The 15701-nt window shown below is 41.5% G+C and overlaps 3 protein-coding genes across 4 annotated transcripts; 1 reads left to right on the plus strand and 2 right to left on the minus strand.

The window, feature by feature from the left end:
- Positions 1 to 52: 52 nt before the first annotated feature.
- nat9 (N-acetyltransferase 9) lies at positions 53 to 2706 on the plus strand. Its single transcript, XM_030401064.1, has 6 exons — positions 53 to 253; positions 788 to 897; positions 1128 to 1268; positions 1439 to 1498; positions 1748 to 1842; positions 2158 to 2706. The coding sequence occupies exons 1-6, from the start codon at positions 177 to 179 to the stop codon at positions 2302 to 2304; spliced, it is 630 nt and encodes a 209-aa protein (XP_030256924.1). The 5' UTR covers positions 53 to 176; the 3' UTR covers positions 2305 to 2706.
- Positions 2707 to 7812, minus strand: lrrc59 (leucine rich repeat containing 59). Of its 2 annotated transcripts, none has more exons than XM_030401060.1 (8): positions 7588 to 7812; positions 7324 to 7435; positions 7133 to 7192; positions 6312 to 6470; positions 5648 to 5752; positions 5491 to 5563; positions 5203 to 5406; positions 2707 to 5089 (listed from the first exon to the last, which is right to left on the minus strand). In XM_030401060.1, the coding sequence occupies exons 2-8, from the start codon at positions 7423 to 7425 to the stop codon at positions 4806 to 4808; spliced, it is 987 nt and encodes a 328-aa protein (XP_030256920.1). In that variant the 5' UTR covers positions 7426 to 7435; positions 7588 to 7812; the 3' UTR covers positions 2707 to 4805. The 2 variants fall into 2 exon arrangements, with proteins under 2 accessions (XP_030256920.1, XP_030256921.1); XM_030401061.1 differs by having other exon boundaries at positions 5215 to 5406; positions 7588 to 7797.
- Positions 7813 to 9770: 1958 nt separating this feature from the next.
- On the minus strand, positions 9771 to 15362 carry LOC115571593 (5-hydroxytryptamine receptor 3A-like). Its single transcript, XM_030401063.1, has 8 exons — positions 15315 to 15362; positions 14493 to 14650; positions 13837 to 13881; positions 13611 to 13720; positions 11701 to 11870; positions 11453 to 11610; positions 9967 to 10177; positions 9771 to 9829 (listed from the first exon to the last, which is right to left on the minus strand). Exons 1-8 carry the CDS (start codon positions 15352 to 15354, stop codon positions 9807 to 9809), a joined length of 915 nt encoding a protein of 304 aa, XP_030256923.1. The 5' UTR covers positions 15355 to 15362; the 3' UTR covers positions 9771 to 9806.
- Between the last annotated feature and the right edge of the window lie 339 nt (positions 15363 to 15701).

A 15701-nucleotide genomic window follows, 5' to 3' on the forward strand; every position in this document is an offset into this window, starting at 1 on the left:
ACTTCCTGGTTTTGTCCAGCAGGGGGCGACTTCCGCCCTTTGCGTCAGTGAGCGCAGCCGCAGTTTGAGCCAGCGAGTGTTGATCCGGAAGTTGAGCTGGCATCATGGAGGCAGAGGCGAAACTGTGTTAGAAGTTATTTTCAGTCATATGTGTGGTTTTTATTTGTTTTGACGTCATGAAGATTAATGAGAATACGTCACTGGAGGGACAGAGAGTCGTGCTGGTGCCTTACAATGCAGAGCACGTGCCCAGGTAAACAAAACTCTCTGTTTTCATTCATTCAGTCAGTGTCTTCTCTTTTATTTTTATTTATTCCCTCTAATTCTTTCATCAGTTCACCTCCTGAGGTCCTCTGATCAACAGGGTGTTAACACGTTTTGTAAATGTGCTGTTATTATTCCAGTTGATGGTTATATATGATGAACTGTAGCTTAATAAACAAAAAATTATACCAGTTTAATATGATTATTCATTCATATGGCTGATTCAGGATAAAGATACTGAAAACACAAGTGGTTGCTCTGTGATTTAAACTGTAATTAAATGATGAATTAATATAAAAGTCAACCATGTGGTTCTTATATTAATGTTAAAGTCATTTGGTGGAAGAAATACTCAGATTTTAGACTCAGACTATGGAAAAGTAAAGTATAGAAATAGAGTTAAAAGCAAAAGTCGTGTTTCAATATTCACCAGAGAACCAGAATCTTTGTATGTTTCTCTTTACTGTCAAATCAGAAGCTGTGAATCAGAACCCAGCATCAGTCTTTTCTGGAACTGTTTCAGGTATCACGAGTGGATGAAGTCTCCTGAGCTGCAGCAGCTGACGGCTTCAGAGCCGCTGACCCTGGAACAGGAGTACGACATGCAGAAGAGCTGGAGGGAAGACGACGACAGTAAGGAGACATCTTCCCACAAAATAACACTTTGTTCAGGCTTCATAAATCTTCTGAAGAGCTTGTTTCAGTCTTAAAGCAACTGTTAGTATTCGATAAACCTTCAGATCTTCATCATTCAGATTTGTTTGCTCATACTTTCTTGCCATTTACTGGTGAGCATTAGATCTGAAATAAAAACGAGAAAATAAAACTTTCATATGACTATTTCTTAATTTCTATCTTTCTAGAGTGCACGTTCATCATCTTAGACAAGCAGCGGTGGACGGACACCAGTGTGGAAGAGGAGCAGTGCATGGTGGGAGATGTCAACATCTTCCTGACTGACCCCACAGACCCATCGCTGGCTGAGCTGGAGATCATGATAGCAGGTGACAGCAAACTTCTTTGTCCCGAGAAATAATTAAATGTTCAAACATCAGTTAAGGTGTGTTTTGTTTTCAACACGGCGCCCATCTCTCCTTCGGGTATCTCTCTGGTTTGACTATTTTCCTGCAGTTGTTGTGTTCTTTGGTTCCTTGACGTTTCTTGTTTTTAACAGAGCCGAGCTACAGAGGCAAAGGCATCGGGAAAGAGGTGACACGCATGATGATGTGTTACGGTGAGCAGAAGATTTCTGAAGGCTTGTTTTATTACTGATGCCAGAAAGTTACCTGCTCTTGATAACGTCTGCCGGAGTTATTAGATTATTAATTTTCAGATTAATGTGAAAGATGCAATAATCACATATGCAGTTTCAAACAAAGTGGCTTTAACATAGATTGAGCTTTACAAGAATAAAGCTTTGTTACTGTGACAAATCTGATTCTGGTGAATAGTAGTTTGTGAAAAGTGTGTTTTCTTTCACCAGGAGTCACCAAACTTGGAGTCAAAAAGTTTCAAGCAAAGATTGGACTGGACAACCAGGTCAGCATCGCCATGTTCAAGAAGCTCGACTTCCAGGAGGTGAGAGGATCAGATGATGCCACACTTTTCTCCAGACTGCAACCGCCTATTTGCATTTTGTGACAACTTAGTGAGACAATGCGACAAAGTTTTATATAAAGAAGCATCTATTTATAGTATCGTCAAAAAGTCCTGGAAAACTTTTGTCTATTCATTACCTCAGGATTGATGATTCAGCTAAGATAGAAAAATGAAAGTGCATTTTGTTACAGGATGATTTAAGTTGTGCTTGTAAAAGTTTCAGTAAGAAACAGCAATACTACTAGTTGAAAAAGTGTGGAGCTCTGCTGAGAATCATCCTCGTGTCTGCTGCAGGTGTCGGTGTGCAAGGTCTTCAAAGAGGTGACGCTCGAGATGACCGTGGACGAGTCAGTTCGGACGAGGCTGCTGGAAGACATGGCCGACATGAAGGAGAGAGACTACAGACAGACCTGCAGCGACAGACGAGAACCGGTTTCATAAACTGTTTTACCGTATGAACTCTGAACGATCAGGTCGAGGTTTAACACACGAAGCACACAACAGGAGATGACGTGGAAATACTGTGTTGGGATCAGGGAAGAAGTGGTGCCTACTGTGTAATGTGTCCACAGGAGCTGGGAGAATGAAGCTCGTAGCAGAGGGAAGTTTAAGTGATGATGAACAACTGCAGAAAAATACTTAAACCTCCTCAGTGCCTCAGTTAAAGGGAACTGCAACAAAGACAGTCATGAACAACACAGTTGTAGAAAAACATGCTGGTGGATCAGATTCATGTCCGTGAAGTGAGAAAGAGCGAAAATATTCAGGATTCTGCATCATTGGATTGTGAGTGGATTCTTCTAAATGTTTGGAGAACATAAAATAAATCTTATTGTTTAAATATTTCTTGCAGTGCATAGCCATTTATTGACGCTGACAATGTTTGAGCATGGACAGAGCTGTACAACAACCGCAGCAGCAAAGGCAGCTTCCTTTTTTTTTGCATCAAGACGTCCCAACAAATAAAAATCAGATCAGAAGTCGCAAGTTTAACTGAAAGAAGAGAAAGAAATCTGACATGTGTCTCTTAATTCTGTAGTTCATGTTGTTGAGGAAATTAAGACTTTGGACTGTTTGTTCCAGATCAGCACACAGTCCCAATTCACCAGATGATTTAAGGATCCTGACGACATCACTTTACTGACATGGTACTTCAAATACAGATCTTTTCAAAGAGAACAGTGAACGCTTGAGGCCAACACAGATGTAAGTGTGTGAAAGGTCAGAAAAACTAATAATTTATCAGATGATTTTTTTTAAAGATAAACCAAAGCTGAAATAATTATTCAACTAATTGGTCGGTCGATCAACAGAAAAAAAAAAAAATCAGCAACTACATTTGTGAATTGATTAATCATTGCAGTATTATACCGAGTAACAAGCAGACATTTTGCTCTCTGGTGGACAAACGATAACTACACAGGCCTCGTCCACACTTGTCGGATATTTTGCAAAACTATCATTTTCTGTCATGTTTTGGCCTCAGTTCACTAAAATGGAGATTTAAAAAATAAAGTTATAATTTCTCAGATCTCCAGTTTGTTCCCCTGCTTTTCTGTAATATGTGGAATTGTTTTGGTATTCTAGTCAAAATGGTCATGTGGACAGAATTATGTTTAATCGTTTAATGATGGGGATAAATATCTGTAAACATGTGGACAAGGCCTTAAAGACCTCAAATATAACGTTCTGTACTGCATTTACTCGTTAGTTGTTGCCTGATAGCGTTATTTATATCTGGGAAAAGATAATGAATTGATCGATCATTGCAGTATTATACTGAGTATCAAGCCGACATTTTGCTCTCTGGTGGACAAACTATGTGATAACAACACAGTACCACAGGCCTCGTCCACACTTGTTGCATATTTTGCAAAACTAAAAATTTCTTTTGTGTTTTGGCCTCTCGAGTCACTTAAACAGAGATTTAAAAAAAATAAAACTAGAATTTCTCAGAACTCTGCATCTGTTTGAGCAGTAAGGAGAAGAATCTGGAAAACGAAGGCATCATCGCTTCAATTTGCAAAGGCCAATGTTTTGTATGATGAGCAGCCTCCTGAAAACAACAGAGCTCTAGTGGTTCAGTTCAGTTCAGAACCATTTTGAATTATTTTGTTTAAATAGAACCCACCTGCTTTTTTTGTAATATGTGGAATTGTTTTGGTGTTCTTGTCATTATGGTTAATCTTTATATGATGGGGAAAAATATCTGTAAACATGTGGACAAGGCCTAAAAGACCTCAAATATAACTTTCTGTACTGCATTTTCTTGTTAGTTGTTAGCCTGATAGCGTTATTTATATCTGGGAAAAGATAAAAAAATCCACTCATGTATCAGTTGGGCTGATGTGTTTTAGCTGTGAGATTTAGCTGCTCTGACTGATGTAAGACTATGAAGACAGAGGAGGCCACAGACGAGTGAGTTCTACATTCACACAGCCTTCACTGCACATGCTCAGACTGCCAAACACCGGCTGATGCTCAGCTCTGACTGGCAGCTGACATGTGACTCGACACTCCGGTGCAGCACAGACAGGGCCACCTGACATTTCACTGAACACCTCTTAAATCCACCCCATGCTCCGTGTAACGCACCGTAACACAAACCAGCCGAGTTCAGGCCACAGTGCAGAACACGGGCGACAGGGAGGCATTAAAGATGATGTGTTGTTTTTTTAAAAACAGGCTGTAGTACAAAGAGGGTACAAGAGTGACAACAATTCCATAGGAATTTAAGATGATTTGAACACATCTGTCCATCCCCCTTCATCTCTCTGCACAGACTCTTCACCTCCCAGCATCCTCAAACAGAGGGTGAGGGCGATGCAGCGTTGCCCATCTTAACGAGATTCATGATTTCAGCAGATTAAAAAAAAAAAAATCCCAGGAGTCACAGGAAGGAAAGCCTGCAGCTCCTGAAGCAGATGGAGGCAGATGAGAGTTTAGTTCTTGGTCGCTTGCGTTGACTCAAGAAACTCCTTCGCTGCAGTCGACAGATTTTGCACCAGCTGTCTGACCACGCCCTCCTGCTCTTTGGCCCAGGTGAGGCCGTCGTCCACGGCGACGTTGACCGGCACGCACATGGCTTCCTTCTGCAGGTCTGTCAGTCGGCATGTGGCCGCGACTCCGGCCAATCCCAGAAGCAGCAGGAGGAGGAGCTTGAACACGAGGCCAATGAGAGACCGTCGAGGTTTTGCTGTCGATTCTACAACGACCTTTTTATCTGCTGTGTGAAGCGAGAGTAAGCGACATTAGAGCAGATCAGAAAACAGTAAAACAAACTCTGTACTCTCTCAATGTTTTACTTAATCATTAAAAAAAGAGGTGCATTATCCAGACCTTCAGTCTCACCTGCTGCCTGTCCGTTCTTCTTCTTCTTCTCCTCGCTCTTCTTCTTCTGTTGCTCCCGAGCTGCCGCGGCCGCCATCTGAGCGTTGTACTCTTTCCTCCTCTTCTCCTTCTCCTCCGCCTTCTCCCGTTTACGAGCCTCCCTCTCTCTGGCCTCCCGCTCCCTCTGCTTCGCCTCCCTCTTCTTCTCCAGCTCTGATGGAGGATAAGGAAGAAGACAAATTATATTAGATTCAATGTTTACGACACTTGAGACCTCACAAATGCAAACCTACACACCTTTTTCCCTCAGAAGGCGTTTCTCTCGTGTACGGTCGACCTCTTCCTGGATGTCCCTCATGTGCTGCAGAACCTGAAAGAAAAAACCTTGAGTTCCACAAACTGTTGCCCGTTTTATTCATCTCTACTCAGTCAGTGGGTCTTCTTTCTCACTCACCTTGTTGGCACATTGTTTGCACTGCTTCTCATCCAGACAGTCCCCTGCTGCCTTGGCCAGGCCGGCCTCCAGCGGGTTATCCTTCAGATCCAACCACTTCAGACTCTGAGAGCAAAGACACACACAGAGAACGAGGTCAGAACAAAGCCTCATCATGCAAGACATGATATGTTTGACTCAGTTGACTCTGCATGGATATCAGTTTCTGACAACTGATACACTGAAGTGCAGAGTACAGAAATATATCAGCAGAGGTCAGCACTATATGTAAATGAAGCTGCAGCCAGCAGCAAGTTAGCAAGAAGACAGTAAACAGCTATCGAAGCTCTGTTCAAACTCACAAATTACCAGTTCAAACTTTAGAGCTGCTGGTCGGCTGATATTTTACCTCTCAGCCTGTTTCCTCCACTTCCAATCTTTGTGCTAAGCATATTAAACTACAAAAGAAGAGTGAGAGTGGGATCAATCTGCCTGCAGATGTCCTGACAGCTGTTCGACACTGTGAAAAATATATGACGATTTTAAAAGTATCTAATATCGGCCCAAGTCCATTTCCTATCTGAAGTATGAGCAGTTAGTCAGAAGCTGGTATTTTAGCCTCATGTTATCTCGATATTTAATAAATGTAACATTTGCAATCAGTGTGCTTGTGTCCGGCACCAACCCTGAGCTGAGAGAAGCTGACAGGCAGGACATTCAGCTTGTTGTTGTACAGGTCCAGATGTTGAAGGCTGCTCAGGTTCCCCAGGTCGTCTGGCAGACAGGTCAGCTGGTTTTTACTCAGGTCCACCTTCACCAGGTGGGTCAGGTTGCAGAACTCTGGCTACATGAAAGAAACAGAGCCAAAGAGAAAATTGACGTAGGTCAGGCTAAATGACAAAGGGCTAAAATCCATATAAAGAGAACATTATCATTCCTCTGTGAGATGATGCTACAGATTCTTCTATGACCATCTTAAAAATACTGCACTTTTTACTAATGTACATTCCAGAAAATCCCTCGAAAGAAAAAGTGAGATAAACCTCAGGAGGAGCAGCAGAGGAGGGGTCTCTCCTCAAGAATATGAATAATCTAGATTCACATTCGTCTTTACTCAGCGGAGACTAAGAGGTCTTGTGATGTTGTGATGGTGGCGTTCAATGACGCAAAATAAAATGGATAATTCCCCTCAGATGCATTAAAACTAAAGTAATGAGGCTGTTTGGGAAATGTAACTTTTATGACAAATCTTTTACCTTCAATTGAAATGTTAAGAACATTTCAGCTAGTGGTTTCAAGCAGCTTTTTATCTCTTCACACTTTTAAAGATCCTTCAAATTAGACAATCTGAGAGAACAGAATCACTTTCTGGCTGAGCTGCTCTCACTGAGGGATCATCAGCACATATTGCTTCAATTTAAAAAGGCCCAGAAGCAGGAAAACATTATGTTTGGAGTGAATTGGTGTGTTTTAGTTCAGTATATGTGTGTGTGTAACTGTACTTACAGGGAGGGAGGTGATGTTGTTACAAGAAAGGTCCAGTACAGTTGCTTTGGTGAAAAAAGCCTGTTGGATAAATGAAAGAATGAGACAAGTTTAATACATTTTCATCAGGATTTTAACACAGAAACATTCACACAGAGCAGGACAGCCTCGTGTCTGCACTTCATATGATCCAGGATGTTCACACAGCTCACCAGCTCTCTGACGGGCACCTCTGTGAGGTTACACAGGCTCAGGTCCATCTCATTCCCGCTGATTTTATCCTTCAGGTTCAACACTTTGCTGTTTTTACTCATTCTGGAGTCTCTGAGAGAAACACACCGTGAAGTTAAAGTTAAATATAAACGCTCACACGAGTGAATTCTTTTGAATTTTAACAGTCGGTGCTGCGGATACTTTGGAGCAGCAGACACCAGAAGAAGCCTCCTAAACGTGAACGTCTGACCGGATCCGCTCACCTGTGACCGACGTGTGTCGACGAGCGATGAACGAAGGGACGACGATCAATGTCCCGACTTCTAAATGTGGAGAAAGTTGGTAGACAAAAGCTGGGAGACGTTCGTGAGTCTGTGTTTTTGGCAGCTCTGACTGCCTCAATGAAAATCCACGTCACTGATTGAGCGACAGCGCGGTGACGTCAAAGCGAACAGCGCCGCCTGCAGGACCGGAGGACACACGACACCCTGCAGGCACAACATGAACACTGCTGGGCAACTTTTAAAAGGCATTACATTACATATCACAAGTTACCTTTTAAAAAAAAAAAAGTAATTCGTTACTTTCGGCATATTACACTGCTTTTTAGTTACTTTCAACATGCCCAAATAATCTATAGAACACTTAAATAGCCTAGATATTTTTAAATATACGAATGTCTGTGGACAGGGTGATGAGCAGGCGGACACAAGTTTAAAGTCTGTTATATTATGAGATAGGAATAAATTGTATTGTCAGTCATATGAAACACAACAGACCTGTACTTTCTATGATCTAGCCTGTAAAGACATGACAATAGATAGATAGTTAATTTTATTAATCGCAGAAGGGAAATTAGGTTATCATCGCAGCGGATACATTCAAGTAAAATCAAAATACAAGGGCTGATATAGAAACATTAAATAAACACATACATGCATATATATATTCCTAACCCTAACTTGATGTATGTTAGAGAATGAGACAAAGTTGGGATAGCTTTTGCTTTTTTAACTTAAAATGTTGAATATTTTAAACATGTTATCTGGTCAGTTATGAAGATTTTGTTTTCACCTGCATGCTTAACTTAATAATTTAATATGTGTTTTGGTGGATTTCTTGAACTACAAGACATAAGTCTACAACTTAATCGCATATGAGTGTATAAGAATACTACACCACTGCATTTACATCTGAACCACTGTGTGAAACATGCAAATTAGGAAGGATTGTGCTTTGTTGGGGATGCAGTAAGTGAAACATGTGTGGTCAGTAAAAGACTTTTAGGCACCACAGTTTGGGGCAGAGACTTTATAATCACCTCAGCTTCACCTTGAGCGGCAGCGTCACTTGTGTCAGTCATCCGAAGACATTTTGTTTGGATTTTCCCCTGTGGGTTCAGAGTACAACCTACAACTTCTGATGTTTACCTTGCATTACCAATTTTTTCTGCACTATTCTGCATTCCAACAGACAAGCATATAGATTAAAAACAGAGTGACAGCTATGACATAGAAAATAAAGAAAACTTTGTTGATTTTGTTCGACACTATGGTCCAGTAGCCAGGCTTCGTTTCTTCCTTCCTGCAGTTGAGCAGCAGAGACAGCGTTTTCACCACCTCTCTCAGCTCCTCTGACAGCTTTTCAGAGTCATGAGACTCCTCCGTCAGTTGGCTGCAGCTGACCTGAAAAAGTTTTAATACACTGTAATCAATTTTTATTTTTATGCCCAAATCACAAGTCAAACCTATTAGCCTTGTATATAATCAGCTGTTCTTCTTTGCCTTTTTAGGAAGTGTGTTCGATGAGCCACGGAGTTGGTTTGTATGTTTTCTTTCTAAATTTGAGAGGAGCAATAAGTTCAAGGACGGACAGTCCAATCTCACTGTTAGTTTAGAGTGCAGTATTGGGTAATAGCTCCAGTTAACTGGTCAGAGCCCTGGATTTTATGAAGTCAGAGGATATTTTTGCTTTGAAACTGCAGGAAGAAATTGCACTAACCTCTTGGCCCACTGGCAGCAGTTCCGGTGGTGTTTCACTGGCAGACACATCACAGACACAGGCAGAGTGAATGCCTGAAATGATCAGTTAAACAAAAAACATGATTGGTGCACATTTAAAATAACATAATTTAGCTGTTTGGGAACTCAGCACAGGGGACTGTTGGTGTTTACAATGCTAGCACAGAAGCATGAGACTGTTGGGAGAAGGCAGTGGAGGGTAATACTGAGGAGGAATGGCTTTGGACACAACATCAAAACTGTTATTTCTTCATATCCTGCTCATTTTAGTTCCTTTTATGAATGTTTCGAACTTGATCTGAGATCATAAATGTTATTCAAACCTCCCTTTTAGTTGTTTTGAATCTCACCTCTACAGCAGTTGTTAAGGCTGACTTTGCCTCGTTTGTCCTCACAGTCCTCACTCAGGCTTTGGCCTCTGTTCGGCTCATTTTCTTTCGAGTCTTTCTCCAACAGATACTTCACCAAAATCGTCTCCAGGAGGCTGAGCATCATCAATCCAAAAATCCCCATGATGTAGGTTGCTAAAGGGGGAAGTTGTCATCATGAATGTGGACAAATAACTACAGTGCATGTGCTGTTCCGGCTCATATGATGTGCAGTGACTCTGAGCTTCTTTACCTATAAGTGGAATCCTGTTTGAAGTAGAAGGAAGTATTTCACTCAGAATAAGCTGCATCACAGTGACAGAAAGCAGCACAGTGACCTTGAAGCTGAGCTTTTCGCTCCCTTTGTCTGAGATCAGGAAGGAGGCCAAGTCCAGACCCAAGAAGAACAGGACAGGCAGCATGAAGTTGACAACATATAGTTCAGAACGCCTGCCCAGGTTGATCTGTGAAACAATACTGAACAATCAGGTGGTTGATTCAAAAAAGGCTGAACTATGCTACATGGTAAAAACATGGTAATCGTCACGTCGACACTGGCTCAAGAAAAACTGTAACTAACTAAATGCAGCTATGAAAGAGGAAGGCTGAAAAGAAAAAGGAAACTTTGGCTTGAGAAAATAACCAGCAGCAGTAAAATATGAGAAAAACACAAATACTCGATCGATCCAACTACATCGATCTGGGCTCGGCAAGTTGGCCTTCCAGACGACATATATCGATTTAAAACCGTTCGAAATGGTAAAGCATCTATTCTATCAATACTAGTAAACTGCACATTGGACTTAAGCACAGCAAATTTTAAGATTTGCTTGCCACCTACCACCTACAAAGGTGGCTAGGTGCCATGGGATTTCACACAACGCCGACCGTCCAGGCATCTCTTGCAGCGTTGCTGCTGCAGCAGCAGCGCAAGGTAATGTCAAATCTGCAGAATGTCGGTTGCACTTTCTGTTCTCTTTTTATATTGAAAATACATTTAACATTAATTGTTGACTTCAAAGTCACACTGGTTGAATTTTTGGCTAAAAAGTTACTGAATCGATTTCAAGTCATTGAATTGTATCGGATCGTATCTTTCTTAAATTAACCAAGATCGTCCTTTAATCATATCAGCAACCACGAATCGTGATACGAATCGAATCGTTGTTGAAATGAAGCCTTACACCCCTAGTGAGCACAGTGCACTGGTGGCCGGAGTTGCTGCTGGAGGTCGTGTTGCACCAAAGTGATATACTTGGGCACACAACATTGGTTTGGCAACTAAACTCCGAAATAGGGACTGAGTCCTTCCTTGGAAATTTCTAGGGTTTAAAGAGTTGGGCACTCTCACCAAGGTGCCCGTCAGAGAGCTGGTGAGCTGTGTGAACATCCTGGATCATATGAAGTGCAGACACGAGGCTGTCCTGCTCTGTGTGAATGTTTTTCTATTAAAATCCTGATGAAAATGTATTAATGGAGTTCTGTTTGTCTGGGTGTGCAATAGAATCAAGACAAAACCCTTGTGCTGAATCAGTAAAATTTTGACCTGCACATTATGGATGTCAAGTATTTTTTGTGCACTGACAAACAATGCTTCTCCCTGAAATGTAATGAAATAAAATATAAAGACTCACAAAATGGAAATACTTCAGGAAAGAACTTGCACCTCCTTGAGACACAGAAGTGGAATGGAAAATTTTCACTTTCCCCTCCATTTGTCTGTATCCAGAAATACTTACTTCGTAAACCACCATGCTCTGCTCAGTCTCAATATCATCAACATCTGGGTCGGAGATGTACAAGCTTAACAATATCCATTCATGGGTCTTGAACTTCTCCCTGAGCATAAACATCATTTCTGTATACCCAGCTTGATGACGAAGCTTAATTTCCTTGTCTAAAGTGGGAGATAAGAAAAAAGACTCTAAGTCATTCAAGACACAAGAAAACAACTAATAGGAAATCAGAATACAGCTAAAGGACTCACCTGGGTGCATAGCAGACCTGAAGGTGAGGTTGCAGCTCTGACTGTCAAAGGGGAATTTGTAAAGGTGCATCTCGCAGGTGCTGATCACCTTTATGTCGTTCCTGACAGAGACTTCACCTTGGTAGTCAACAGTGAAATAAGGAGACTGATTGATCTTGTCCTTATCTGTCCTGCATGAGAACAAACACACGCGTTATTTAAACTGAATTTTACATAGAGTATAGGTCATTATATTGTACACCAAAAAATTAGGTTATTTGCATAACCCCGGTTCTCTAAGTAGCATGACTGAGAGCCTCACCAGACCACCCTCCTTGCAAATGTGAAACGAGAAAGAGGCACTTGTGATCCCTGCTGGGTTTATGTGGGAGGCCATATTAGGTGTAAAGACTTTTCTTTTTCTTTTTCCATGTGACCTCAGCATTTCGTCTGGTTGCATTTTGCCTGGTTGTCCACAGTGCTGCAAGCTGGTCCCACTGCAGAGCTTTGGGATCCTGAAGCTGGGTGCGGGTTGCATCATAGCCTGCGCAAATGTCTGCAGGTGGCAGTCCCTCAGTGCTCGGCCGAGCCTTCCTGGGCAGGCAGAGCGTTCAGGCTTCATCTTCCCTCTTCTTGTCCTCACATCTCTTCTGAGTCTATGGCTGAGCCAAAGAGACCCTGTGGGAAAACTGGTGTATCTAGGAGATCCTCCTCTCTCTCATGGTAAGGCTGGTGAGGTTTAACCATCTGACTCTCTCTTATAGGACCATCAGGCCCATCGATCTGCCCGTGGCCTGGACTGCAACTTTATCGAGGTGAAAGCAGTGGTCAGTGACTATGCAGATCTCTTCCCACAGATTCGTGTGCAGCTTAGATGTCATCTCTTCATCCAGTTCTACCTGGTATGCCATTAGAAGCGAGGACTCAGGTTTCACACAGGGAGAAGGGGGCTGCTTTGTCGATCTTGTTGGGGTGAAGATGAGATGACGCCACCTGTTCCACCTGCAGTAAGAAGAGAGCCTCCAGGGATAGGGTGCTTATATGTATAGCTTGGTTCTCCACGTAGCAGCCAGCTCATCCTAGAGTTCTGGGAAGAAGGAAGTAGCTGTTTCCCGGTTATCTTTCACAGCTTCTTCCTATCATAGTGAGACCCGGATGTCTCCCCTTGCATGGCAGGCCATGGGATGTTCAGTGTTGCAGCTGAGCCTTAAACACCTCCTGCATGTCCAAATGCAATGCAGCTGATGGCGGAGCAGTCCCTTCTGACGGTTGTCTGCAACTGCAGGCTTCGCAGCCCAACTCAATGGCACAAAATGGCAATGTCATCCTCGTCGTCGTTGGAGACTAGCAACTCTGAATCCAAAACACCTGCTGTCATTTTTCCAGGTTCGGGCTCCCCCTCAGTGTAGGCATCTGCTGTGAGGCAGGTGTGGCAGGGGGTGAAGGTCATCCACCAGGTCGCCCCAGCTCGTTCCTGCGGCTGTGAATTGCTCAAAACTAGCAGTGAGCTCTGGCTGCTCTTGCAGCTATTCTGACATTCCCAAGACATAAAACACAAAGTAGTAAATTTATTGAAAACTGCATTCAAACCCAAACAGACTGTTCATCCGCTGATCAAAAGTTTAACCGTATTTTTTGTCTTTTGGTTCTGTTACTTTACTACTACCATTACTTCTATTTGCTTCTTTTTGCATTTTGAAACTCTACTTGGTTACCTGGTTACGATCCACCACCGCCAAATGCATATGCTTGTCATTTTCTCCCAGTCTTAAGATTGTGTTCAGGAGTGTATATACTGGCATGTAAATGCTTCAATGTTATGTTGGTTTCATAAAATAATAATAATCATAATCATAATCATAATCATAATATCATAATCATAATCATAATAATATAAGGAGTGATGCTGTAACCAGTGTGCACACACTTACATCTCTTCTATAATTATATCTGGCTTCCACAGTTGGTCGTTAGACAGAAAAATGCGCTCAATACCACAGAAATCCTCAGGATTCCAAGAAATGTACTCATCTCGCCATGTCTACCAAGAAAAACCAAAAAAAACAGGGAGAATATTTAATTCTAACAAAATAAATGAGATTTTCCCTGGTAAGAATTCAACAGTCAAATATGTTTTCTTCCTCAAAGAGAACTCACCAAATAAATCCAAACGTAGGAAACAAATTTCTGATCTCTCTCGTTCTATGAACAAAGACATATGAGTTGAAAGCCAAATCCAGTTTTAATACACCTTACTACATCAGAAATTCATGTGACACAGTTTTGAACAGGCAGCAGGCTAAACAACATATGTCGAATCTTAACTAAAGGCAGAACTCACAAACAACCACCAACACTGTACAAAATATATTATTGTTTCATTGACCGACAAAGTTATGATATTATATAAGGTTAAATTTGTAAGCACAAGACGATGAAAAATGATACGATAACTTCAGCAAACATCTCTGCAATGCCTAAGATGTCTTTGACATAACATCATCACTTTTTCACACTCACTTGATTTATTTTGTGATTGATTCAAACCAAAATTCTGACCATATCTTACAAATTCCTCCTTTAGGCTACATTTGGATCTGCCAATTTGAACCAGTCATCAAATGCCAATTTGCAGACAGCTGCCATGAGCAGATCACATAGGATTAATCATCATTCTCAGTCCACATACAGTGTAATCTGCTTCTTCAGTACCAGGGTTTCACAACAGGAAAAAGAGAAGCATCAGAGCAATGAAAATAACCTTTCTGACAGAAGTATTAATAATTAATTTATAATCATAAGAAAACACTTACCACATCTAGGACGGAATAGATTTGTGCAAGCAGTTCGACCACAGTGGGTGATGTGTGATTTTTAACTGGGCGGATCATGGTGTTCTTCCCAACACCTTCTGACTTTAAAAGCTGATAAAGATCCCGATAACTGCAGTTACCGTTAGACGATTCTCCATCTACAGAGAAAACATCAAGACACATTATCTGTTAGAGAGGTTGGTTTTAAACAAAAAGAGATCAGGAAATATGATGCTGATTACCATAGTTTTAATTTTGACTTTAAATTTGAACCTCGGAGGGGCTTTGCGTTAAGTTATTTTGTTGACTTCTAGTTGAGAACATCATTGTATGTATCATCTGTCTCTGGATTCATTCATCATTCATCCATCATATGAATTCCATGCAAGGGCAAATGTAATAAAACTCAACAATGTATTACCTTGAACATTTTTACAAATAATGTAACACATAATGTTCATGTGCCCACGAATGATGAGAAAATTCTTTTAGAGCGTACATGTTTGCAAAAAACACTGAATGGGAGAATGATGCGTCATTTACAGTCCAGACATAACTTTATTGATAAGATTTAAGTTTTAATAATAGCATAATAAACATGTTGTATTTCTTAAGCTTCTATAAGCCCTCAAGATAAAACTGTTTCTAACAAACATACCTATTATGTCTTAAGCAAGAATGATGCCTCATTACGGTTGATTAAGGATTGTGTTACCCAAAGTTCCCACTTAGGGTAACAATTAATTCCACTGAAAGCTCTTCACAGTGAGGTTTGTGGATATCCAGAGCAACAGAGATACTGTGAGGATGGAGGCACCTTACCTGTGAGGAGGAGAAGAAGGAGGAAGCCAGCGAGCATCATGACCGCAAAACCAGTGAGAATTTGAAGTCTGTCAGGAGTACAGCGATTGTGCATCCCAGTCAACTCAGTATATAGTAGCTCTCATTGGAAGAGGGCTGAGTGAACGGAAGGACCAACCACCTTTTTGTTCATTCGTCTTTGATCTCAGTAATCTGAGGTAATGGTTCCCCATTAGACATAATGGTGCCACAGGATGTTTTAATGGATGTAAACAGGAAGTATAACTACTCCTTCTCCGGCTCCAGAGGAAAAGCCACTGTCAGTAAACACAGTGGATGTGGAAAAGTCTGCTGGTCCAGATAATGTTCCTTGTCCATGTAGGGCTGAGTTTTGTGAAAAGTATTTGA

The sequence above is a fragment of the Sparus aurata genome, chromosome 20 (genome assembly GCF_900880675.1).
Source record: "Sparus aurata chromosome 20, fSpaAur1.1, whole genome shotgun sequence".
Lineage (NCBI taxonomy): Eukaryota > Metazoa > Chordata > Actinopteri > Spariformes > Sparidae > Sparus > Sparus aurata.

Coding starts and splice junctions, on each gene's coding strand:
- nat9 (XM_030401064.1), top strand. CDS start 177: ATGAAGATTAATGAGAATACGTCACTGGAGGGACAGAGAGTCGTGCTG. Junction 1,499..1,747: donor ACGCATGATGATGTGTTACG/GTGAGCAGAAGA, acceptor TTCTTTCACCAG/GAGTCACCAAACTTGGAGTC. Junction 1,843..2,157: donor AGAAGCTCGACTTCCAGGAG/GTGAGAGGATCA, acceptor TGTCTGCTGCAG/GTGTCGGTGTGCAAGGTCTT.
- lrrc59 (XM_030401060.1), bottom strand. CDS start 7,425: ATGAGTAAAAACAGCAAAGTGTTGAACCTGAAGGATAAAATCAGCGGG. Junction 5,564..5,647: donor GCAAACAATGTGCCAACAAG/GTGAGTGAGAAA, acceptor TTTTTCTTTCAG/GTTCTGCAGCACATGAGGGA. Junction 5,090..5,202: donor GGCAGCAGGTGAGACTGAAG/GTCTGGATAATG, acceptor CGCTTCACACAG/CAGATAAAAAGGTCGTTGTA.
- LOC115571593 (XM_030401063.1), bottom strand. CDS start 15,354: ATGATGCTCGCTGGCTTCCTCCTTCTTCTCCTCCTCACAG. Junction 14,651..15,314: donor CCTTCTTCTCCTCCTCACAG/GTAAGGTGCCTC, acceptor TTTTCTCTGTAG/ATGGAGAATCGTCTAACGGT. Junction 9,830..9,966: donor AAACAGGATTCCACTTATAG/GTAAAGAAGCTC, acceptor GATGATGCTCAG/CCTCCTGGAGACGATTTTGG.